The 25,520-nt window shown below is 58.5% G+C and overlaps 1 protein-coding gene across 1 annotated transcript in view; it reads left to right on the top strand.

The window, feature by feature from the left end:
• GREB1 (growth regulating estrogen receptor binding 1) overlaps positions 1-25,520 on the top strand; it is an 85,197-nt gene that overhangs the window by 50,410 nt on the left and 9,267 nt on the right. The window contains exons 18-27 of the mRNA XM_058287633.1: positions 7,441-7,780; positions 8,355-8,470; positions 9,140-9,339; positions 12,244-12,791; positions 15,332-15,434; positions 17,242-17,400; positions 18,217-18,359; positions 21,897-22,058; positions 23,410-23,614; positions 23,891-24,065. Of these exons, the coding sequence (XP_058143616.1) occupies positions 7,441-7,780; positions 8,355-8,470; positions 9,140-9,339; positions 12,244-12,791; positions 15,332-15,434; positions 17,242-17,400; positions 18,217-18,359; positions 21,897-22,058; positions 23,410-23,614; positions 23,891-24,065 (2,151 nt within the window). The remainder of the gene's footprint in view (positions 1-7,440; positions 7,781-8,354; positions 8,471-9,139; positions 9,340-12,243; positions 12,792-15,331; positions 15,435-17,241; positions 17,401-18,216; positions 18,360-21,896; positions 22,059-23,409; positions 23,615-23,890; positions 24,066-25,520) is intronic.

The following is a 25,520-nucleotide window of genomic DNA, read 5'->3' on the forward strand; positions in this document are numbered from 1 at the left end:
CCAATCCTATTTTAGCTCTTCCCAAAAAATTGAAGAGGAAGGAAAATTACCCATTTTATGAAGCCAAATTTACTCTAATACCAAAGCCAGTAAGGACATTGCAAGAAAAGTTAATTACAAGTCTCTCTAATGAACATAGATGCAAAAATTCTCAACAGAATACTAGCAGATAGAATCCAACAGCATATTAAAAGACATCAAGACCAAGTGGGATTTATTTCTAGTGTACAAGGGTCATTCAACACAAGAAAAATCAATTTAATATACCACATTAACAAATTGAAGGAAAAAAAACCCATGATTATCTTGATCAATGCAGAGAAAGCATTTAACAAAATCCAGCATTCTTTCTTGAAAAAACACTTCAAAAGACAGGAACTGAAAGAAAATTCCTCACTATGATAAAAGGCATATATGAAAAACCCACAGCCAACATTGTACTCAATGGGAAAGTGTTGAAAGCTTTCCTTCTAAGATCAGGAACAAGACAAGGATACCCGCTGTCACCATTGTTAGTCAAGACATCTGTAGCAGTTTGGTATTCTATATGAATTCCCAAACTAGATTTTGGATTATGGATTATGTTTAAATTGGTCTGTTCCTCTGGGTACATTAGATTTTATTGGATTCAGAGTTTTCACTCTTACTTGACTAAATTATAATTAAGGCTTTGATTGGGTCACATCAGTAGGCATTGTGTCCCTGCCCCCTTGTGGGCAGGACTCACAGAGGAAACAACAAGCCAGAGGAGTTTTGATGCTGGAGCCCCAGGAAGTAAATACACAGAGACGCAGGTATATGAGGAAAGAGAGAAGGCTCCATTAGACACAGCAGAGGCCTGGGAGAGAGATGAACCATTCTCCCGATAGTTTACAGCTGGCCTTGTGGAGACGGTAGAGGAGCTGAGCCCAGAGAGGAACGAGCCTTCTCCCAGCCTACAGCTGATACTGGAAGAAGCTGGGACCATGGAGACTTAAGAGGAAGCCTGAACTATTGCAGATGTTAGCAACTTGCTCCAACACATGGCAACAGACTTTGGTGAGGGAAGTAACTTACTCTTCTTTATGACCTGGTAACTATACGCTTCTACCCCAAATAAATGCCCTTTATAAAAGCCAACAGATTTCTGGTATTTTGCATCAGCACCCTTTTGACTAAATAATACCGCATCCAAAAAGGAAAAGGGGAAGTAAAACTCTCACTATTTGCAGATGACATGATCCTATATTTAGAAAATGCCAAAATGTCTATGACAAAACTACTTGAGCTAATGAGTTAATCAAAATGGCAGTATACAAGATCAACATGCAAAAACAAGTAATGTTTCTGTATACTAATAATTCAAAATATATAGTAATCAAAGTTACAACAGCCTACTTTACACAAATAGAAAAGGCAATTTCCAAATTCATTCGGAAGGAAAAGTGTACCTAAATAGCCAAAAGCATTCTAAGAAAGAAGAGCGACATGGGAGGAATTTCACTGCCTGACCTTGAAACACATTATAAAGCTATAGCGGTCAAAACAGCATCATATTGGCATAAAGATAGACACAGCGATGAGTGGAAGAGAATTAATAGTACAGAAATAAATCCTCATCTCTATGGCCAATTGGTTTTGACACACCTACCAAGTTCATGTTGATGGGAAAAACAGTTTCTTCAACAAATGATGCTGGGAGAACTGGATATCCATAACCAAAGGACTGAAAGAGGACCCTTATCTCACTCCCTATACAAGAATCAACTCAAAATGAATCAAAGACCTAAATATAAAAGTCAGGACCATAAAACTACTAGAAGAAAATTTAGGGATACATCTTAAAGACCTTGTGACAGGTTGTGGTTTCTTGTACCTTATACCCTAAGCACATGCAAAAAAAGAAAAATTAGATAAATGGGACTTCCTCAAATTTAAACACTTTTGCACCTCCAAGGACTTTGTCAAAAGGGTGAAAAGGCAGCTGCTTCAATGGGAGAAAATATTTGGCAGTCACATATCTGATAAGGGTTGAATATCTATGATATATAAAGAGATCATACAACTCAACACTGAAAAGACAAACGACCTGGTCAAAAAATGGGCAAAGGACTTGAATAGACAGTTGTCCATGGAAGAAATACAAATGGCAAAGAAACACATGAAAAAACTTTCAGCACCACTAGTGATTAAGGAAATGCAAAAGAGCTACAATGAGGTATCATTTCACATGTATCAGAATGGTCACTATTTAAAAAGGCAGAGAGCTACAAGTGCTGGAGAGGCTGTGGGGAGATAGGAACACTATCCACTGTTGGTGGGAATGTAGAATGGTACAGCCACTGTGGAGGACTGTTGGCAGTTCCTAAGGAAGTTGAATATAGACTTGCCACGTGAGCCTGCAATACCACTACTGGGAATATACTCAGAAGAACTGAGAGCAGTGACTGGACAGATATCTGCACACCGATGTTCAGAGCGGTGTTATTCATAATTGCCAAAAGTTAGAAACAACCCAGGTGTCCATCAACCAATGAATGGATAAACAAACTGTGGTGTATTCATACAATGGAATGTTATGCAGCTGTAAGAAGAAAGGGAGTTGTGAAGCATATGACAACAGAGATGAACCTGGAGGATATTATGTTGAGTGAAGCAAGCCAGACACAAAAGGACAAAAGCTGTAGGATTGTGTTTATGAAATAAATATATTGTGTAATCTCATGGACTTAGTAACTTGAACATGAGTCACCAGAAAATAGAATGCATGTAGAAAATGGAAAGTTGAGGGTTAACTTGTACAGAATTGGCAAAAAAGATGTGTGTTAAGTTTTGGAAATGAGTGTAAAAGGTGAAAAAGCACACCATAATGTCTGTAAGGAGCAGTACTATTATGTGTGTATGGCAGTGGGTTAAAGGGGAAGGCTAAGGTCATATCTGTTATTAAAAGGAAAGCTAAAAAGTGTAACATCGAACATATAGCATATTGAAACCACATATGGAATATAATTGTGGGTAAAATTGCGTATATAAGACTGTTTTTCTTTGAATAAGTGTATGTTAATACTACAAAGTGTTAATACCAGACCAAAAACACATTATGCTCAGTGAAAGAAAGCAAACACAATATAGAATATATTGTATGATTCCATTTATATAAAATGTAAATATAAATCATTTATAAAGATGAAATTAGATGAGTGATTACATAGGGCTGGGGAAGGACTGCTAAGGAGTGTAGAGATTTTTGTTTTGGAAATGAAATTGTTCTAAAATTCTTTGTGGTATTGAATGCACAACATTGTGACTATACTAAAAGCTAGTGATTATACACTTTGGATAGGTCATATGATATGTGATTATATTTCGGTAAAACTGCTTAATAAATAATTGTGCAAGAATAGCGAGAAATAGTAGCTATGTATAGCACAGGAAACAGATTGAGAGGTAAAGAATTTTCTTGTTTCTTATTATTGAAATAATGATAATGCTAATAATTATTGAAGTAATGAATGCATATCTACGTGATCATACCAAATGCCATTGAGTATGTACTTTGGATGAATTGTGTGTTTTATTAATGTGTATCAATAAAATTGATTTGTGGAAAAAACCAAAACTACCTACCTTACCACATGATCTTGAAGATGTTTTCCTACATTTTCTTCAGGAGTTTTATGGTTGTTTATATTTAAGTCCTTGATACATTTTGAGTTAATTTTTGCATAAGGTATGAGTTAGGGTCCTCTTTCTTTCTTTTGAATATGGCTAACCAGTTCTCCCAGCACCATTTGTTGAATAGACTGTTCTGGCCCAGCTGGGTAGGCTGACAGCCTTGTCAAAATTCACTTAACAGTAGATGTAGGGTCAATTTATGAGTTCTCAATTTGGTTCTATTGGTCATTGTGTCAGGAAGTGAGAGTTCTCCAACTTTGTTCTTCTTTTAAAGACATTTTTGGCTATTCTGGGTCCCTTCCACTTCCAAATAAATTTGATAATTGGCTTATTGATTTCTGCAAAAAAACTGTTGGGATTTTTTTTTAAGTTCATGAAGTTTTATTTATTTTTTCATAAATGTAATTTTATTTTCAAATATTTATTTGTAAAAGATACATAGATCACACAAAATGTTACATTAAAAATATAGGCGGTTCCCATATACCCCACTCCCTATACCCCCCACTTTTCCCACATCAACAACTTCTTTCATTACTATGACACGTTCATTGCATTTGATGAATAAATTTTGGAGCACTGCTGCACAGCATGGATTATAGTTTGTGTTGTAGTTTACACTCTCTGCCATGGAAGGATATATAATGTCCTGCATCTGTCCCTGCAACATCATTTGGGACAACTCCAAGTCCTGAAAATGCCCCCGTATCACACCTCTTCTTCCTTCTCCCTGCCCTCAGCAACTCCTGGGGCCACTGTGTCCACATCAAAGATATAATTTCTTCCATTGCTAGAGTCACAATAATTCTGTAGTAGAATACCAGTAAGTCCACTCTAATCCATATTTTATTCCTCCATTCTGAGGACCTTGGGGTGGTGATGCCCACTCCACCTCCCAGTTGAGAGGGGCCTTCAGTCCCACACGGCTGGTGGATGGGGCTCTCGTGCCCACAGCTAGACTCTCGGTTCCTTGGTGTGGTTGTCCACCCTCACCTCCCTGTCCGCAACCTGGATACGTCCACTGTGGAGAGCAGGTGCTGCAACACCACTGAGGCTCAGGCCCAGCTGGCACAGGGACGGCCCAGAGAGTCAAGTCTCCTGGGCGTGCACCAACCCCAGCACCAGACTGCTGGGATTGTGTTGGATCTGTAAATCGTTTGTGTAGAATTGACATCTTAATGATACTTAACTTCAATCTATGAATGTGGAATGTCTTTCCATTTATTTAAGTCTTTGTCAGTTTCTTTTTGCAATGTTTTGTAGTTTTCTGAATATAGGTCCTTTATGTCCTCAGTTTATTCCTAAATATCGACTCTTTTAGTTGCTATTATAAATGGAAATTTTTCTGATTTCCTCCTCAATTGCACATCAGTAGTATATAGACAGGATATTGATTTTTGCGTATTAATCTTGTGTTCTGCCGCTGCTGAACTCATCTATAGCTTCTCGTAGCTTTCTTGTAGGGTTTTCAGGATTTTCTAGATATAGGATCATATCATCAGTGAATAGTGAAGGTTTTACTTCTTCCTTTCCTATTTGGGTGCCTTTTATTTCTTTATGTAGCCTAATTGCTCTAGCTGGAACTTCTAGCACAATATTGAATGTTAATTGACGTGCTAATTTTTGATTGGCTGCCCATGCTGGACTTTCACTTTGCGTGTCTGCAGATGTCCTTGAGCCTTGTCCTGGGATATGCCAAGGTTGCTTGGAAACAGCTGATCTTCCAGGTCTTGTTTTGTGGCCTGCTAGGCTTGCTGGCGCAGATTCAGCGGAGGCAGTCCTTGTGCTCATCTGCGATGCTCGGTGGACTCTGGTTTCCAGGGCTGTGCCCAGCCCGGGGGTCTCGGCCTCACCGACTCGGGCTCTCCATGGGCTCTTTCCCTGGCCCGCGCTTGTTTCCTCGCATGGGAGGCCGCCCCCGCCCAGCTCTCGGGTTCCCAGGCTCAGCAGCGCCCGCCTCCTGCACGCCGCCCTGCAAATGCGAGCTGTCTGTCGCGACTCCCAGCGTCTCCCCTTGACTTTGGGTGGCTCCGGCCCCACGTGGGTTCCCGCTTCCTGAGCACAGACCAGGAGCTTGTGTGCAGCAGTCAGGAGCACGCCTGGTTTCTTCTGTCCCTCAGGGTCACCGAGCCGGTGCCTGGGGTCCTGAAATGCTGCTGCTCCTTATTTGGCCCGTTTTTCAGTTGTTTCAGACACAGGGTGTAGCAGTTTGATATAATTGATTATTTCCAAAAAGAAATATTGGCTTATGCTTGTAATCTGATCTGTACTGGGCATGACTGAGTTATGATTAGGGCGTTGAGTCCCCGCCCCTTGGTGGGTGAGGACGCACAGATAAAAGGCATGGCAGAGGACAGAGTTGAGGGCTTCTGATGTTGGAGTTTTGTTGTTGGAGTTTGATGCTAAGGACTTAAGCTGGAGACCTGGGAAGTCAGCATGCAGAGGAAAGAGAAGCCAGCCCCAGGAAAAGAGGAACCCTGAATGCAGAGAAAAGCAAGCCCCAGGAACCCAGGAAGCCTGAGCCCTCGCAGACGTCAGCAGCCGTCTTGCTCCAACACATGAAAATAGACTTTGATGAGGGAAGTAACTTATGCTTTCTGGCCTGGTATCTGTAAGCTTCTACCCCAAACAAATACCCTTCATAAAAACCAACCAATTTCTGGTATTTTGCATCAGCACCTTTGGCTGACTAACGGGGTAGAAGTTAGTCAGATTTACCGCACACAGGGTAAATCTGGTATTTGATGTACCAGTTCTATTGCCTTGACCTGAAGGGGAAACCCCTGCCTGTTGTCCGAGCAGGGCTCGGTGTGGCATTGCCCACCGTAAGGAGATGCTGAGTGGACACAGCTGGCTCGAGACGTGTGCACCTGGCGGGAAGGGGCGCTCGCTTCAGCCGGGCAGGGTCCTGCCCTCTTTACCTTGCCCAGCGTGTCAGGAGGCTCAGCCGGGCAGTGCTTCGAGGAAGGGAGCCCCACCCCTCCCCGGCATTGTTTGGCCAGTGCCCCGGCCGGGCAGGCCATCCTGAGGGTGGCAGATGGTTTTGGAACCAGCTTCGCCGTTGTCTGTGTGGGTTAAGACCTGCCTTCTCTCTGCTCCAAAAAGCCACTGAGTTGGGGGCTCATTCCTCTAAGTAAAGTACAAGAGCATCACGTACAAACTGCACCTCAATTTTTTATCCCTGGGGCAGTGCACAGTGGCCTGAGCTTTCCAGTGTGCTTGGGGTCTGCTTCTGGCTCGCGGGTCGGAGGCGGTCAGCAGGGCACGTGGCTGTGGGCGCTGGGCCGTGTCGGCGCCGAGGCACGGGCCTCCTCCAGCGGCAGGCTCGGCTTCTGGAGCAAATCCTCGGGTTTGTGGTTTGTCCAGATGTAATCTACCTGTCAGATTCAATCTTGTTGGTTCATTCCAATGGCGCGCTATACCTGATGGAGCGCAGTGCTGTGCCCCGGCCGACCCCACGTCGTGGCCGCGGGGGCTCCTGTCCTGATTTGACTGTTGACAGTCCTGTTTTACTTGGAACTTTGGGCAAACACCCAAGGAAATACGAAGTACCCTGCCCAGGGACTAAACAGGCCTTTAATTTTATTCAGTCCCTGACAAACAGCTGTTGAGCAGCTGCTCCTGCCCAGCCTGCGTTTGCTTCCTCCCTGGGAAGGACCAGCGGTTTATGCCCTGACTTCCCTGGAGGAAAGGACCCAGGCTGCGGGCAGCTGACCCCGAGGTGCAGGACAGCTGCCCGCTGCGTCCCGGGTGCGCCCCGCCACGCCCACGCCCTCTCTGTTGCAGGTTCCCCCGCCTGCACAGCGCGGTGCTGCGGACCTGCGCCCTCGTGCAGCACTACGCGGCCGCCCTGATGGCGGCGCGCGGCCTGGCGCACATGAAGAGCCACACGTCCGTGGAGACGCTGGAGATCGCCCAGAGCCTCCTCAGCTCCGCGCAGCGGGGCCGCTGCGGCCACGGGCTCATGGTGCTGCTGCGTGTGCCCTGCCCGCCGCTGGCGGCCGTGGCCTTCGAGCGCCTGTGCCACGTGCGGGAGCGGCTGGCGCTGGAGCGGCACTTCGAGATCGTCCTGGGCGACCCCGGCTCCGGCATCGCCGTCGGGCAGCACTTCGCCAGGCGGCTCCAGGTGGGCCCACGGGCCTCAGGCTGCGCACCCGCCCGCAGGCCGCCGCTGGCTGCTCACGAAGGGGCACGCCCCGGCCCGTGCCCCCGAGGTCCCCCTCACGCTGTCCCACGCCTGCGGTGGGCGCGCTCCTCGGGCGCCTTCCCCCTCGTTGGCCTCTGGCTTCCTGCCTCCCTGGGGAGCCCCCCGCCTTCCGCGGCTGGTCGGGGCCCCTGGGCTGCCTGTCCCCGGGTGGGAGGGCGGGGACCGCTGCGTGCTCAGCGCCCCAGCCTGGCAAGGGCCCGTTCTCACCGGGCACAGGCGCAGCAAAGCGCAGAAAGGGGAGGGGGGGCGCTGGGGAGACGCGATGCAGGACGGCGCGGCCGACCCGGGACGCGAGGGCGCCGCCGCCTAGGGTGCTGGGGTGACGGTGTTCGCTGGCGTCCGAGGTGGCCGGCAGGCCCGGGGCTGGGGCCGCAGGCGCAGGGGCAGGGGAGGTGACGCTCTCCTGTGGGCACAGGGCCCTGACCTGGCAGGCCCCCCAGGCGGGCCGGCGGGCAGCGGGCGTCTGACGGTTTCCCTTTTTGTCGCTCTGCAGACGTGGCAGAAGATTGACGACGCGGAGTGGAGACCCCAGACCTACCTGGAGCTGGAGGGGCTGCCCTGCATCCTCATCGCCAGCGGGATGGGCCTGTGCGGGGCGTCCCTGCCCAGGTGGGGGGTCTGCATGGGAGCGGGGTGCTGGGGGTCGGAGCGGGTGGGGGTGGGGTACCAGGGGTCAGGGCTGGTGTGGGGGTCAGGACACCTGGGGGTTAGTACGGGTTGGGGTGGGGTGCCGGGGATTGGGGCACTGGGGTTTGGGGTGGGTGGGGGTCGGGGAACCCAGGAGTCAGGGCAGGTGGGGGTCGGGTGTTCAGGGGTCGGGGGGTCCGGGGATTGGGGCAAATGGGGCTCAGGGCCCCTGGGGGTCAGGGTGCCTGGGGGTCGGGGTGGGTGGAGGTGGGGTGCTGGGAGTCAGGACGGTTGGGGGTCAGGGTGCCCAGGGGTCGGGGTGGGGGTGGGGGTCAGTGTGCTTGGGGGCCTGGGGCGCTGGGGGTCAGGGTGGGTGGGGGTTGTGGCACTCGGGGTTGCACCGGGTGCCCTGGGAGCCGCTTCCCCTGTAGCTGCTGTGGACCGTGATTTCCAGCAGGTGGTGGTGAAACGGGGGGACAGGGCCCTGCCTCCTTCAGGAAGACACCTCTGGGGTGGGGGCTGCTGCAGGCCCTGGGCGGCGCCCCGTGGGTGCCCCCTGCCCCGGAGCTGCGGCTCTCCCCGTGGCTGCGCCGTGCCCTGCGGCAGTGGGAGCGTTGTGTCTGACGGCCGGGTGCGCTGCTCCTTCCCCAGGTCCCTGCGGTACTGTGACCTGCGCCTCATCAGCGCCTCCTGCTGGGAGAGGACGGCCCTGGAGCAGGAGCTCGGGCTGGCGGCGCACTTCGTGAGTAACCAGGTAGCCCCGGAGAAGGGGGCCGCGGGCGAGACCCCGGAAAGTGACCCCGGAAAGCTGAGCAGCACCGACAACGAAGACGAGGAGGTGGGGGCGGAAGGTGAGCCTGGCCCAGTGCCCTGCCTGGTGCAGGCTGACTGCGCGCAGGAGCTTGGGCAGCTGCCCGCAGGGAGGGGCACCGCCCTGAAGTCAGGCACGGGGTCTGTGGCGGGAGGAGGTGGCACGCCCGGGCCTTCCCAGCCGTGGGTCCTTGGGGCTCGTTGGGTCGTTGAGTCTCTGGGAGTGAGACCCGTGCGCGCGCCTGCTCTACGTGCGTCCTCTCAACCTGCGCCGTCCCTTACGGGGATTCACAAAAACAGGCCGAAGTCGGCAGAGTGCTGATGTTGGACACCGAATCGTCCAGGGCTCGTGGGTCAGGGCAGGGCGGGCGCTCGGCTGTGGCCACAGGGCGGCTGGCACCACAGAAGCCGGCCACGCAGGCAGGAAGTGCTCACGAAGGCGCGTGGGCCGGCGCCCGTAGGGCAGGCCCCTCCCGGCCCCGCCACCCCGTGAAGCTCGACTAGGCTTGGGGTTAGGTTGGGGTTGGGGTGGGGGCCAGGCTCGCCCCAGGGATGCCCCCTTGCTCCAGCGAAGTGACCGCAGAGGCTCCAGGCCCCGGCACTGCGGGACGGGCCCCCCCTCAGTGTTTCTGGCTTCCTCTCGTGCTCCGCTCTGCTGCCTGGTCCCTCCCGACCCCGCCTGTGCTCCCAGGACCCTCCTCTGCTGCCCGTCCCGGCCCTCCCCCCCCCTCTAGATGCGGAGTCCCCTGGAGTCTCTTTCACCTCTGGGCTGCGCAGGTGCTGCGCCATGTTGGGGTGCTCTTTCCTCTGCCCTCTACAAGGGCCCCCCAGCCTCGTTGCCCCCTTGGGCCTCAGTCTCCCCCCCCTGGCCTCGGTCTCCCTCCCCCCTCCGGCCTCGGTCTCCCTCCCCCTGGCCTCGGTCTCCCCCGCTGGCCTCGGTCCCCCCCCTTGGCCTCGGTCTCCCCCCCTGGCCTCAGTCCTCCCCCCTGGCCTCGGTCCCCCTCCCCCTCAGCCTCGGTCCCCCTCCCCCTCGGCCTCGGTCTCCCTCCCCCGGCCTCGGTCTCCCTCCCCCTTCCAGCCTCGGTCCCCCCCTCCAGCCTCGGTCCCCATCCCCCCGGCCTCGGTCCGCCCCCCCGGCCTCAGTCTCCCCCTGCCCCGGCCTCGGTCTTCCTCCCCCCGGCCTCAGTCTTCCCCCCCACCCCCGGCCTTGGTCCCCCCAGCCTCCATCTCCCCGGCCTTGGCCCCCCCAGGTCTCGAGGGTCCGGGCCCCTGCTCGCCCTGTCGGCTGGAGCTCTGCCTGGGGCTCGCGGCACCTGCTCGTCTGCACGGGGTGAAGCTGCACCGCGGCACCCGCCGGCTCGCGCCGCGCTCGCTCGCTTCTGAGGCCCGAGGTGGCGGCGAGCCGAGAGAGGCCATCAAAGGCGCCGCGGTGCCCGCTGGTGCTTGGAAACAGGCTGTGCCTCGAGGAGAGGTGCGCCGCGGAGAGGGAGGGTCCCGCTGCGCGGCTCGGCGCCTCGTCTCTCCTGAAGCGCCCAGCAGGTCCCCAGGCGCAGGATGGCGCAGCCGGGAGCTTCTAGGCGCCCGAGGGCAGGAGGAACGCAGAGAGGGCTTGATTCGCACCCGAGCTGGAAAGAGAAGGAACTGTGGAATGACCGGACTTGCAGGGAGTTGAGGTTTTTTGCCACCAGGAGCCGAGAGCCTGAAGGCTCGTTGCCCGCGCGCCGCCCCGTCCCCTGGGCAGGAGCTGCCGACGGCGCTGCTCTCGGCTCCCCCCGGCGGGCGCTGAGGCCCCCAAACCCGAGCTGCGCCGTGGCCGGGGCAGGAGCCGTGGCTGAAATGCCCCACGCAGCCCCGAGGGCGCCTGGCCCCTGCCCTCGTCCACCGGGAGCCCCTTTATTCTCGGGGGCCACTGCAAAAGGGTGGGACGCGGGCCTGGCCCAGGAGCCCCTGCCCTCAGGCGGGAGGCACTGCAGTTGCCGACGCGTCCCGGGCTGCAGGGCCTGCCTCGGCCGCCCAGTGCCTGCCTCGAGGGGCGGAGGAGGCGCCACGGCGAGGGCCGTGCTGGCCCGGGGGCCGTGTGCTCCGGGGACCCTGCCGCGGAGGAGGGGGCGTCCGTGGCTGCTGCTGTCCCCGTGAGCCGAGCGAGGCGCTGCAGCCTCGGGGCCGCTGTCGGCCAGAAGAGCTGCTGCGGCGTGGACCTGGGCAGGGCCTGGAGGAAGCTCGGCTCGGGGCGCAGGGCCCGGCAGGAAAGCGCCGCTGCCACCAGGTGCTCGGGCCCCAGACAGCCCAGAGAGCCTGGACGCGAAGAAGCCGGCCAGCGGGCGCGTGTGTCTGCGCCGCCCGTGTGCCGCGAGCCTCGGGCCTCTAAGGCAGCCGGTGGAGATACCGCGTCCTGGTCGCTCTTGGCCTCGTGCGGTCTCTGCCCTGCTGCGCACTCGAGCACTGGCCCTGGAGTCCTCCTCCTGCACCCGCCTGCTTGCCCCGAGGCAGCCCCCCAGTGGGGTGGCTGGACAAGGGCGGCCGCGGTGGCAGGACAGCCTGTGCCGCGAGGCCTGCTGGGAAGGAGCGCGGGGACCCGGGGTTGAGGTGAAGGTGCAGCCCCGCCTGCGCTGTCCATGATGCCGCGTGGGCGCAGCCCTGTGAGCGGCACGCAGGCGATGGGTGGGGGGCCAGCTGCTCCGTGGGGCGGCCCTGCCCCCACTCCCTGCAAGGCCACCCCGACCTCGAGGGCTGCGCGTCCACCTTGGCACAGGCGGGGGCTTTGCCGAGGAACCGGCGCAGCCGCCCGTCCCACGGGAAGCCCACGCTGGAAGAGGGTGCGTCGCGGGGCCTCCGTGCTCGGGGAGGGGTGAAGCCTTGCGCGGGGCGTAGTTCACGCGTGCTGGAGGGGAGCCTTGCGGGAGGGCTCCAGGAGCCGGCTGCTCACCGGGCGCGTCTCTCCCCAGGCGCGGCGCTCCGCGGCGAGTCCACGGCCGGGCCCACGGCCGCTGCCCACGCACCCCCACCCGGCAGCCCCGCCCCTCCAGAGAAGACGCGACGCCGTGCGGGTCGGGGCCTGCAGCCGGCCCCCCGGCCCGACTCCCGCCTCGGGACGAGCCAGGCCAGCGTCTCGGCCTCGGCCACCTCGTCCTCGGGCCCCTCCTCCACGGTGCCCACTGCCGGCGCGTCCGCCCTGCAGGCGCCCCCGTGCCCCGTGGCCGAGGCCTGCAGGCAGCCCCCAGTCGTCTTCCTGCCCAAGCTGGTGTACGACCTGGTCACGTCCACGGACAGTAGCGGCCTGCCCAAGGCCGCCTCGCTCCTGCCCGCCCACTCGGTCACGTGGACCAGCTCCTTCCGCCCCCTGCCCAGCAAGACAATGACGTCCACGGAGCAGTCCCTCTACTACCGGCAGTGGACGGTGCCACGGCCCAGCCACGTGGACTACGGCAACCGCTCCGAGGGCCACATGGGCAGCTTCCACCCCCGGAGGCTCCTGCTCAGTGGACCCCCCCAGGTGTGTGCTGCTGCCGGGCGGCTGCCCCACAAGCCCACTCTTCCTTGGCCGCTCCTGATCACGCCCAGAGGGCAGCCTGTGGACTGAAAACAGCCCCTGACCCGCTTTCTTTTCTTTTTTTTTTAAAGATTTATTTATTTATTTAATTCTCCCCCTTCCCCCGGTTTTCTGTTCTCTGTGTCTATTTTGCTGCGTCTTGTTTCTTTGTCGGCTTCTGTTGTCGTCAGTGGCACGGGAAGTGTGTGTGGCGCCATTCCTGGGCAGGCTGCACTTTCTTTCGCGCTGGGCGGCTCTCCTTACGGGGCGCACTCCTTGCACGTGGGGCTACCCTACGCGGGGGACACCCCTGCGTGGCAGGGCACTCCTTGAGCGCATCAGCACTGCGCATGGGCCAGTTCCACACGCCTGACCCGCTTTCTACATTTCCACAGTATGATCTGCTGTAGCAGCGGTGGCTTCTGTGGTCTGACCCGATCTTCTATAATGGTTGGGTGGCTTCTGTGGTCTGACCCAATCTTCCGTAGTGGCTGGTGGCTTCCGTGGCCTGACCTCAGACTCCCCCCTGGTGTAATGTGGGGCATGGACTGGAAGCTCCTGCATGGGGCACCTGCCCCTCCAGGCTGTGGTTCTGTTTCCCACGTTATTTCCTTGGGTCTTCGCAGAACCCGTGAGGTTTGCACATGACTACCCAGTTGAAACAGGATGCCCAGTTCTGGGTTGGAAGATTCTGTTGACTCAAAGGGAGGCAGGAGGCCTGTTTCCTCATCCCAGCCCTTCCCCAACTCATTGGGCTTCCCTGACAAAGAAAGACCACCTTTACCTGTCAAAACAGCAAAACTCTAAAAGGCTGCACGGGTCAAGGGTCTGAGAATGAGGGGAGAGGTGTGGCCAGCTCGCCTCGGCCTCATGGGGGGTGCTGTGAGGAGGTGGCCCCAGGGCCAGGTTGTGACTCCAGCCTCACCTGATACCGTGGCGAGCTACCAGCCTTCTTTGCGCAGAGTCCTCCTCTTAGAATGGAGGAGACGACAGTGCCGCTGTCAAGGAAGTGTCGTGAGCGTTACACGAGGGACAGTGGCAGAGCAGGGGAGGACTGACCTGCTGGCATCCCATCACGGACGCGACCAGCTCATGTCCAGGGCAACCGTCCACATGCACAAAGACGTGTGTGGACAAGATGGCTCATTTTGGTACTATTGACTTAAATTTCGTTGATAAAGCTTTGATTGACCAAATTTGAGCACAGCCGTGTCATGGAATTCAGCTGTAGAAAGTTTTAGGCAGTGACCTTTCTAAGATACCAAATGAAAAAAAATCAATGTATGTAGTGTAATGTCAGGTAAAAAACACATCATTGGGGATGCATCTGTGTGAAAATGCCTTGACGGTCTCTGACGTGGCAGCCACTGAATCGTGTCCTATGTAGGGAGTGGGATTTGGGGGACAAGGGGGGAGGAAGGTGATAACTTCCCACCTCGTTGTCCATCTGTATTGCTTTGGCTTCATAAATAAGCATATCTTAGTTTTTATAATTAAAAAAGTAGGAAAAAGGAAAATGTTTTTCCAAAGGCACTCTATCCCTTATATTATTGCGTTATCAATCTTGAAAATGTTTGCTGGTGCAGTAAGTGAGGGAGTCTGTCTGTGTCGTATTGGTAAAGCTGAACCTATTTTTCCACATTTACTGGTCATTGGCACTTCTTTTTCACTTTTGTCGTCGTTGTTGTTTGTTTTCCATCTCTAGATGTTATACATGTTAAGCCTTTGTCTGTTAACACGTGTTGCAAATATTTCCTGGCACTCCCCCACCTCTGCCCTTGTCTAGCTTATTTTTCTTTTTAAAGTGAGTTATTTTCGTCCAGCCACATTTGCTGAATTCTGACTACGAACCAGGCATTTGGGCCAAGGACTTGGAAAGTGCATTCCTGGAGCCATCGGGTGGGGGTGGCAGGTCCGGGTGAGCCCTGGTGCCTTTTTAACCCCACGTGGCCAAGACCAAACGGAGGTCAAGTCCCGGCCTGATATGGCTGGGGGAGCCGGGGACACCAAGAAACCAGAACGAGGAGCGGGGGGAGAACAGGGGCGTTTTTGTTTCTACTGCAGCCGTCAGTGGGGAGCACTGACATGCTGATTTTTCTGTCTTGTACAGTGAATTCTGAACTCTTACTATAGACGTGTCAATACAAGAACAGAGGTTATGCAACTATGCAAGACGTTTAAGGCGTTATTACATTTACAGTGCCTGGTCCTTTTTCAGTCAGCAAGCTTTCTTGAACTCGTGATCAGGTCCTCTTTCTAACGGCTTAAAGAGTGTGGCCGGTTAAGATCTGAAGACCGCCTGCAGGCTCGCGAGCCGTCCCGCAGTGCGTCCGCTCGCCTGCGCGTTTCCAGCGCCGCTTCCCTCCGGTGCCCGTGTCCTCTGGGCCCTCGTTTGAGTGGAACGAGGGCTCCAGGGCGCTGGAGGGCGAAGCCTGGCCAGCCTTCCGGTGCCCAGCGCGTGGGCGAGGCTCGCTGACGCCGTTCCTGCCTCCGCGTCCTTCCAGGTCGGGAAGACGGGCGCGTACCTGCAGTTCCTCAGCATCTTGTCCAGGATGCTGGTCCGGCTGACGGAAGTGGACGTTTACGATGAAGAGGAGATCAACACCCGTGAGTGCCCTCGTGGGGTCGTCCTTACTCCCAAGCGGCTCACCTTGCACCCCTCACGTCCCGGGTGGGTGTCTCAGATTAACAATTGGTAATGCCTCTTTATGTGCACATTTTGCTCTGTATCAGGCCCGTACCTGGGATAAAACTGCTAATGCTGAGAACAACTGCAGTTTACTGAGGACTGTCTGTGTGTTAAGCATTGAGCTAGATACTTTACATAAATTACCAAATTTTATTTTCTATGTAACACCGTGAGCTAGATAATGAATTTCTATTTTCCTGATATGTGATATGCTCAAGGGTCCAGCTGGGAGGTGATGGAGCTGGGATTATACCAGCTTTGATGATGCCCCTAGAGTTCATCAGCAGAGATTTCTCCCCCTTTGGAATTTATTTCCCATCCAAGCAGCTGAGCTCATAGCTCAGTATCTCGGGGCAAAGCAGAAATAAATGCTCTGTGGAGAAAAGCCTTTTCCCCTTGTTCACTGAGCAGCACCAATCTCTTTAAGGAATGACGTGGGTAGGGGATTCTCTCTGAACTGCTGTTTCATGCTGATGGTAGACCACACTCCATCTCCTCTCCATACGCCCCTCCCAGTGGCTCATAAACGTCGTCTGGCAAACAAGGCTGCTGCTTTGGGAATGAAAATTTGTTTATGCAGTTCTGTCTTTGTTGTTGGAGAAAGGGTGCCAAGGAGCTTAGAGGCCCTGAGCTTGTGGCTGAGTTTGGAGGAAAGTTGGAACCACGGAAGCCAATCCAACTTTTTTTTTTTTTTTAAAGATTTATTTTTATTTTATTTAATTCCCCTCCCCTCCCCCGGTTGTCTGTTTTCTGTGTCTATTTGCTGCGTCTTGTTTCTTTGTCCGCTTCTGTTGTCGTCAGCGGCACGGGAAGTGTGGGCGGCGCCATTCCTCGGCAGGCTGCTCCCTCCTTCGCACTGGGCGGCTCTCCTTATGGGTGCACTCCTTGCGCGTGGGGCTCCCCTACGCTGGGGACACCCCTGTGTAGCACGGCACTCCCTGCGCGCATCAGCACTGCACATGGGGCAGCTCCACACGGGTCAAGGAGGCCCGGGGCTTGAACCGCGGACCTCCCATGTGGTAGACGGACGCCCTAACCACTGGGCCAAAGTCCGTTTCCCCAACTTTTTTTTTTAAGTCAGAAAATTGAGAGTTCTCAAATACCTCCTCTGTTATTAACACATTAGTTGCAATTGACGGAAGGACGTCATTATAGTAGCACTATTAACTGTAGTCTGTGGTTTGCATTAGGGTCCACTGTGTCGTACAGGTTTTTGTAAACTTTTAGTCAGATAACACACATCTAACCTAGTTTCCTCCTGCATTTACCGAGCACCAAGACTAGACCAAGCGTAACGTAACGGATGCAGAGCCGATGGAATATTGGGGGCTGCGGACGCTGCATTCGAAGTCCGAGCCGTCCGAAGGCTCTTGAGGCGGTGGTGGGAGGGGGCGTGGAGACATCAGAGGCAGGACGGAGGGCCCGGAGGCGCGGGCACGGCTGAGGGCGCGGGTGCGGGAGGGCTGTGGGCCCGGGGGGTCCTGGGAGCAGGTGAAGTGGGTGGGCGCAGCGAGGAGCAGCCGTCCTGCAGGAGGTGGAGGGCAAGGTCCGCCAACGGCCGCGAGCTCCCCTCGCCTCCGCAGAGGAACGCTGAAGGTGGGGTGTGAGCCAGGAGCCTCGGGGGGCCCTGGGGCTTCCGGGAAGCCACGGGCTTGCTGGCGATCCCAAGCCTGAGCACTCTCACGCGCTCTGGGGTCCACCCCTGTGTCCCTGTCAACCTCGTAGACCTCCGAGAGGAGTCGGACTGGCAGTATGTCCAGCTCGGCGACCCCTGGCCGGACCTGGAGCTGTTCAAGAAGATGCCTTTCGATTACATCATCCACGACCCCAAGTACGAGGACGCCAGCATCATCTGCTCCCACCTGCGCAGCGTGAAGAGCGAAGGTCAGGCGTTCCGGCTCGCAGAGCAGGCAGGAGCAGCCCCCTAGAGGGATGGGCTGAACTCTGTTGTCCTCACGTGTGATTATTCAGGGACGTCCAGTATAGAGCTGGGAGTGCCGACTCGGTACAAGGGAGGACGCCCCGGCACTGCCGAGGGGCTGGGCTCGGTGAGGGGGCCTCCTCGGTTAAGGCGCATCGGAGGTGCCCAGGGGCTTTTATGAGTCTGGAGTCCACACAGTTCAGTCTTCTTTCCCCGGGGATCGCTGGTTCTCAGTGCGGGTGATGCTTTAGGGCCACCCTCAGCAAACTTTGGTTATTATCAGCCAGGGCGATTATAAACGGAGCAGCAAAGCTCGGTAAATACCACATGAGAGAAACATGTCAGGGGTCTCCATTTGAACCAATCATCTCACCTTTATTGCCTGGAAAAGAGCACGTTCATCCGAGTGTCCTTTTGTAGTCCGGACTAGGCTTTAGTGTTGAAGTCTTAATCCTGCTGAGTCGTTTGGAAAACGGGGGCGCTTTGTCCGCACGACCGTGTTGGTGGTGAGGTTGGCCCTCCGGTTACGCTGCCTGTAGCGGCTGGTGCCGTGTTTGACGACCCGCTCTCAGCAGTGGCCAGACGCACCGTGTCCTGCCCTGTGCACTGTCTCCTCCTCAGCGATGGCACGTGACCTTGGGAGGACTGGCCGCATTGCCGGGGCCTGGTGGTGGACAGGCGCTGAGCCCACCACGGAACCTTCCGGCATTTCGGCAGGCGGTGCCCAGGCAGGGCGTGGTGCCTGCTCTAACAGTTAACAGGCTGGGGCTTCTGTGCAGACAGGGAGGCGGCCCGCAAGGCAGAGGACCCTCGCGTGCGGCGGCAGACTGCGCGGATGAGGCTGTCCAAGTACGCGGCGTACGACACCTACCACCACTGCGGGCAGTGCCGCCAGTACATGGGCTTCCACCCCCGCTACCAGGTAGGCAGCCCCCTGCCCTGCCGCGGGCGCGTCTGCTCACACCCCGGCCCCCAGCCCTGCCGCGGGCGCGTCTGCTCACACCCCGGCCCCCCGCGCCTGCCGAGGGCGCGTCTGCTCACGCCCCGGCCCCCCGCCCCTGCCGAGGGCGCGTCTGCTCACGCCCCGGCCCCAGCCCCTGCCGAGGGCGCGTCTGCTCACACCCCGGCCCCCCGCCCCTGCCGAGGGCGCGTCTGCTCACGCCCCAGCCCCCAGCCCCCAGCCCCTGCCGAGGGCGCGTCTGCTCACGCCCCGGCCCCAGCCCCTGCCGAGGGCGCGTCTGCTCACACCCCGGCCCCAGCCCCTGCCGAGGGCACGTCTGCTCACACCCCGGCCCCAGCCCCTGCCGAGGGCGCGTCTGCTCACACCCCGGCCCCCCGCCCCTGCCGAGGGCACGTCTGCTCACACCCCGGCCCCAGCCCCTGCCGAGGGCGCGTCTGCTCACACCCCGGCCCCCCGCCCCTGCCGAGGGCACGTCTGCTCACACCCCGGCCCCCAGCCCCTGCCGAGGGCGCGTCTGCTCACGCCCCGGCCCCAGCCCCTGCCGAGGGCGCGTCTGCTCACGCCCCGGCCCCCAGCCCCTGCCGAGGGCGCGTCTGCTCACGCCCCGGCCCCAGCCCCTGCCGAGGGCGCGTCTGCTCACACCCCGGCCCCCAGCCCCTGCCGAGGGCGCGTCTGCTCACGCCCCGGCCCCAGCCCCTGCCGAGGGCGCGTCTGCTCACACCCCGGCCCCCCGCCCCTGCCGAGGGCGCGTCTGCTCACGCCCCAGCCCCCAGCCCCCAGCCCCTGCCGAGGGCGCGTCTGCTCACGCCCCAGCCCCCAGCCCCCAGCCCCTGCCGAGGGCGCGTCTGCTCACACCCCGGCCCCCAGCCCCTGCCGAGGGCGCGTCTGCTCACGCCCCGGCCCCAGCCCCTGCCGAGGGCGCGTCTGCTCACACCCCGGCCCCCCGCCCCTGCCGAGGGCGCGTCTGCTCACGCCCCAGCCCCCAGCCCCCAGCCCCCAGCCCCTGCCGAGGGCGCGTCTGCTCACGCCCCGGCCCCCCGCCCCTGCCGAGGGCGCGTCTGCTCACGCCCCAGCCCCCAGCCCCCAGCCCCTGCCGAGGGCGCGTCTGCTCACGCCCCGGCCCCAGCCCCTGCCGAGGGCGCGTCTGCTCACACCCCGGCCCCCAGCCCCTGCCGAGGGCGCGTCTGCTCACGCCCCGGCCCCAGCCCCTGCCGAGGGCGCGTCTGCTCACACCCCGGCCCCCCGCCCCTGCCGAGGGCGCGTCTGCTCACGCCCCGGCCCCAGCCCCTGCCGAGGGCGCGTCTGCTCACACCCCGGCCCCCCGCCCCTGCCGAGGGCGCGTCTGCTCACGCCCCAGCCCCCAGCCCCCAGCCCCCAGCCCCTGCCGAGGGCGCGTCTGCTCACGCCCCGGCCCCCCGCCCCTGCCGAGGGCGCGTCTGCTCACGCCCCAGCCCCCAGCCCCCAGCCCCTGCCGAGGGCGCGTCTGCTCACGCCCCGGCCCCAGCCCCTGCCGAGGGCGCGTCTGCTCACACCCCGGCCCCCAGCCCCTGCCGAGGGCGCGTCTGCTCACGCCCCAGCTCCCCCCCCAGCCCCTGCTGAGGGCGCGGCTGCTCATACCCAGGCCCCCCGTGTCTCAGTGCGTCTGTCCAGGAGGCGGGAAGCCCTGGCTCCTGGCGCGCTCGGTTCCTTCCGCTGTTGTGGAAATTACTGCCCTCGGTAGACAGCGGCGGTTCTCCTGGAGTTACACGCGTCGACGGCCAAGCCAACCACTGCGTGTTCTCTCCTTCTTCATGTCCTGGTGCTTCCATGTCTGGGTTCAGCAGGCCCTTACCCAGTGCTCGTGCCTCAGGCAGGGGGAGGCAGAGATGAGTCAGCTGCGCCCCTTTGTCTTAGCGCAACAGGAAGCAGGCGAGAAGAGAAACGCGGCTGAGGCCCAGAGATCTGTAGACGAGGGGGCGTCTGCACCCCGGGCGCTGGCGCCAGCAGCCCTGCACTGTGCTTTCTGCCGGTGCTCCCACTCTGGGGTGACGAGAAGCTGCTCGTGGCCGGAGGCTGACAGCCGGAGCTCGGGCTGTCCTCTGCTGCGGCCGCCACGCTGTGGTGTGGCCTGTGGCCATTTGGGGTGCAGGGTGGCCTGTGTTCATTTGGGGTGTGGCGTGGCCTGTGTCCATTTGGGGTGTGGCTGGGCCCTGGCCTGGCCACAGCACGGGGAAGCTGCTGTTCTGGCCGCCTTCCAGATGGTTCTGGCAGCAGCCTTCATTTTCTCAAATCTGCCCAAGCCCTGTGCTTAGCCCCAAAGAAGTAATACCCACTTTCTTCTGGTTCTGATCATTTTTTAGGTATGCAATGTCATTGCAGGAGAAATCAGAACATTCACATGAGCAGTTTTTTAAAGCTTAAAAATAATCCATGGGGGGCAGCTGTCGCCCATTGGTTGAGCGCCCGCCTCCCACGTATGAGGTCCCAGGTGCAATCCCCGGTACCTCTTAAAAAATAATAATAATCCATAATCCCATCTTCCACAGAAAATCTCTTCAAACATTTTTGTATTCTTTTTCTTTGAAGATAAAGGTGTCTTTTGAAGGAGAAGAAAAATATAGGTGAAGACATTTTCTTGGTTTTGTAATTTAAAGCAAGGAGCTCAGGGGTTTTGGTCACTCGTTGCCCGGTGTCAGCCGTGAGCTGTTGGGCCTGGCGGCCAGCTGCGCTTGTAGGAGGGCAGGGAAGGAGGGCGCGCTGCGTCCGGCCCCGCTGCGCCTGGCCTCGGTCCCGGGCTGAGGGGGGCAGGCCTGTGTGGTAGGCAGAGGTGCCCGGGCTCCCTCACGGGCGTGCCATGCGCTTTCCGTTCCCCTCCTCAGCTCCCACGACTCCCGCGCCGCCTTCTCCCAGAGCTTCCTCAGCAGCCCCCTCCTTCCCCCCCCCCGAGTCAGTCAGTTTCTCCCTCGGACCTGGGGTCCAGGGGGCCCCGGCACGGTTTCCAGCGGGTGCTCGCAGGCACCGTTCCTGAGCCATGTGCCCTGTGGAGGGCCCCTCCGGGTGGAGGGCGCGGTGAAGGGGCCCCCCGAGGGCCTGGCGCGGCGGCCGGGGCAGGCACCGCTGTCCTGGGGCAGCCTGGGTGCCCAGCGGGATCGGGTGGGCTCGAGCACGTCCTAAAATGGACCTGCTTCAGGGGACTGCCCGCGGCACTGGTGCTTGTAGCAGGGTGGCAGTGCCTGGCCCTGCAGGTGCTCTGGAAGTTTCCGTGAGGATGCGGGTGCTGTGGATGTGCTGTGCCCTGTGACCCCTGTGATGGCACGGCTGGGGTCACACTGTGTCTGGGAGGGCGTCGCTGGGGGAGCTGAGGGCTCGGGGTGCAGGCCCGGCCGGGACGTTTGCCCCCGCGCCCTGGGCTGCGCCGACGCGTGGGGCGGAGGCGGCCGTGGCCTCGCCTGGCCTCCCCGGGCTGTCCTGGGAAGCACGGCTGGGCTGACGCAGGTCCGCTCCCTGCTCCCGCCTCAGCTCTACGAGTCCAGCCTGCACGCCTTCGCCTTCTCCTACTCGGCGCTGGGGGAGGAAGTCCGGCTGCATTTCATCATCCCCAAGTCCAAGGAGCACCACTTCGTCTTCAGCCAGCCTGGGGGCCAGCTGGAGAGCATGCGGCTGCCCCTCGTCTCCGACAAGGTACTAGCCTCGGGCGCCAGGGCTCGGACGCTGCGTCCTGTGGTCGCTGGGGGCCCGGAGGCCGCGGTCTTGCTGAGGAAACACGCCTGCTCGAGGCTCACAGGGCGGGGCAGAGAGCCTGCGTGGCGGCCGAGCTGGGAGGAGGCCGTGGGCAGGGGGCTTCGGGGTCCCTGGGTGGAGTGTGGCCCCTCCTCAGCTCCCCCTTGTCACTCGAGGCCTGCGAGCCTCCTTCCTCCTGCGGAGCTGGGCAGGGCCCGCGCAAGCCCGGCGTGGGTGGCGGGGAGCGGAGCGGCCCGGTGTGAGCGGAGGCTCGCTCCGTCCCGTTGTGCTTTCGTGCTTTCTGTGGCGGCGGAATTTGAGCTCCCTCAGGCAGGGCGGGCCCCAGGCCCATCTTCAGCAGCTCCTCCCTCCTGGCTGTGTCTGTCCATCCAAAGCCTGTCGCGCTTTGCAGGACATTCCAGACGTCACGTTGCGTCCACGGGCGTTTAACGTCCGTCTCTAGCAGATGAACTTCCTTGACCTGCAGGGAGGTTTTCTCGCAGTCTGTGCGTTTGGGGTGGTTCTCGTCACAGGCCTCGGCCTCCAGGGCGCAGGGCCCCCTCGTGCCGACCGCGTCCACACGGGCCGCCCCCTGCGGGCACCAGGCTCCTGCTGAGCAGAGCCGCTGTGAGCAGGGACAGTGCCGCGAAGCCCCGAGGCCTCGACCCGTGGCTGGAGGAGGGGCTGCGGGGAAACCCAGAGGTGGGCGCAGGGGCCGCGGTCGTCAGCTTCTCCAGCCTCACGGTCTGCATGTTGTGAGCACCGACTGTGTACGGTTTTGTAGCAGGGGCCTGGGGGGATCCAGGGAGAACGGACCTGGCCAGAGGCACTGGCTGTGGAGGAGAAGATGACGTAGTTCCTTAGTCGAAGGCGCAGGCCTGGGTGCCGGGCGCTGGCAGGCAGCTAGCGGGGCGTCGCAGGTTCATGCGCCGTGCAGGGTTCACGCACCGCGCAGCCAGAGTCTGGCTGGATAACTTGAGCGCTCTAGACCCTGGCGTGAGAGTGTCGCTGATGGGTTTGGCAAGTTGCGTAACAACCGTCTCCCGGCTCTGCGCCGGCGCGCGGCTCCACGGGGCAGGGGCTGGACTTGGCTGGGCCCGCCTGGCGAGCTCCACGGGGATCGCGTCTCGGCCTCGAGCGTGCTGCTCACGTGCCAGCCGAGCAGGGTTCTGGGAGGGGGCGTCTGGGCTGGGGATGGGCGCGGCGTCATGGCCGCTGCCTCGGGCCGGTGGCCCAACCTCAGTGGGAAGAGCTGCAGGGCGCGCTCGGGGTGCGGGGCCGTGTTCACCCTCTCACATGCCCGCCCTCACAGAGCCACGCGCACATCAAGAGCCCGACCTTCACGCCGTCCACCGGCCGCCACGAGCACGGCCTCTTCAACCTGTACCACGCGATGGACGGCGCCAGCCACCTGCACGTGCTGGTGGTCAAGGAGCACGAGATGGCCGTGTACCAGAAGTGCTGGCCCAACCACATCGTGCTGGTGCTGCCGCGCAGCTTCAACAGCACCGGCGTCGGTAGGTGGCGCGGCCCCGCGCGGGGCGCCGGCCCCGGGCTCTCGGCCCGCGAAGCCGTCTGAGTGAGGGCCTGACGTTTGGTTATTGGTTTAACTCAAGTTCTCGATGGTCAGGGAAGGAAGAGTAAGAAAGCAGGTGTGTGTGGGATCCCCTGCCTCGGGTTTCCGTCCACGTCAGGAGCTGACAGCGCGTGGCCAGGTGCCCGCGGCAGGCGCGGCGCCCTGGCCGCCGTCCCCCGGTGGCCCCGCCCGAGCCCGCGCTCCTCCGCCCCCCCAGGCGCAGCGCACTTCCTCATCAAGGAGCTGTCCTACCACAACCTGGAGCTCGAGCGCAGCCGGCAGGAGGAGCTGGGCGTCCAGCCGCAGGACATCTGGCCGTTTGTCGTGATTTCCGACGACTCCTGCGTGATGTGGAACGTGGTGGACGTGGACGGTGCTGGGGAGAGAAGCAGGTGAGACGGGCGTCGTCCTCCCCAGCCCAGGGCACTCACCTCGTTTACAAACAAAGTTACCGTTATCTGATTTTGTATTAGAGCAGTGGAAGGTTTACAGAAGACCAGGCAGGAAGTACCGCCTCTCGCCATGCGCCGTTACTACCATTGCGCACGTTATGATTGAGGAGTCTTCATGTTGTTACCTTGAGCCACTGCCAACGTTGGCTTCGCTCGTTGTGTTGTCCAGGTGTACGTGTGGGGCGTTAGCTTATATACACTAAAATTCCCGTTTGTTCCTTTTTGAACCTGCAGTTCAGTGGTGGTCATTACACGTGCAGACTTGTGCCTCTGTCCTCACCATTCGGTGCCAAAACTTTTCCGTCTCTCCAAGCGGACACGGTCCAGTGAAGCCTTGACTCTCCGTTCCCCCTCCGCCCGGCCCTGGTAGCCTCATTCCACTCCCTGTTTCTCTGCCTGTTCTCGTAGCCCACGTCAGGGAACGCACGCGTTTGTCCTGCGTCTGGCGTAGTTCACTCGGCGTGACGTGTGCAGGGCCGTCCGTGTCGTCGCCTGGATCAGACTTCGCTCCTTTCCGGGGGTGAATAGCTCTCCACGGTTGGTCGCCCGCTCTCCGGCCGATGGACACCGGGGCTGCTCCTGGCCTTCGGGAACTGTGTGAAGCACCGCTGTGAACGTCGGGGTGCAGCTGTCTGCTCGTGTCCCTGCTCTCAGTTCTTGGGGTAACACCTGGAGTGGGGTTGCCAGGTCATTTGAATTCTGTGCTTACCTTTCTAAGGAGCCACCAAAACGCCTTCCACTGTTTACGCCCGTTGACAGCGTGTGCGGTTTCCTTAGCCGCACATCCTTGCAGCGCTTGTTCTTCTCCGCTTTTTCGTCGCTCTCTTTAATGGGGCGTCTGTTTAGCCCCGGAGGGCTCCAAAGTGTGTCTCGTGTCATTTGGCGTCATAGGGTGGACTCATGTTCCAAGTCCCGCTTTATTTTTTAACTCTATAAAACTTTATTAAAATATAATATAGACAGCAAATCACGGTATATATTCAGTATAATATATGCACAAAAAACCAGAATCGTGTGTGCACAGAAGGTTTCGAATGTCCACTGAACCAGCTCCTGGTCAAGAAGCAGCCAGACTAGCACCCGGGAGCTGCCCTCCTCGTCTAGATCCCTCCCCACCCACCTAACTGCTGACAATAGCGCTATTTTTATTTGATATTGGACTTAATCTTTACCTATGATGATACGTGATGTAGAAGTTCATGGTTAGGATTAATTGTCACGAGTAGATGATGCATTTAACACATGGGGTGTGTTGTGAGGATTAATTGTGGTATGTAGATGCATTTAGCATGTGGCAGGTGTTGTGAGAATTGATTGTATGTAGATGTGTTTAGCACAGGGGGTGTGCTATGGGGATTGGTGTATGTAGATGCATTTAGCATGTGGGGTGCATCT

This window comes from Dasypus novemcinctus, chromosome 25 (assembly GCF_030445035.2).
Source record: "Dasypus novemcinctus isolate mDasNov1 chromosome 25, mDasNov1.1.hap2, whole genome shotgun sequence".
NCBI classification, from domain to species: domain Eukaryota; kingdom Metazoa; phylum Chordata; class Mammalia; order Cingulata; family Dasypodidae; genus Dasypus; species Dasypus novemcinctus.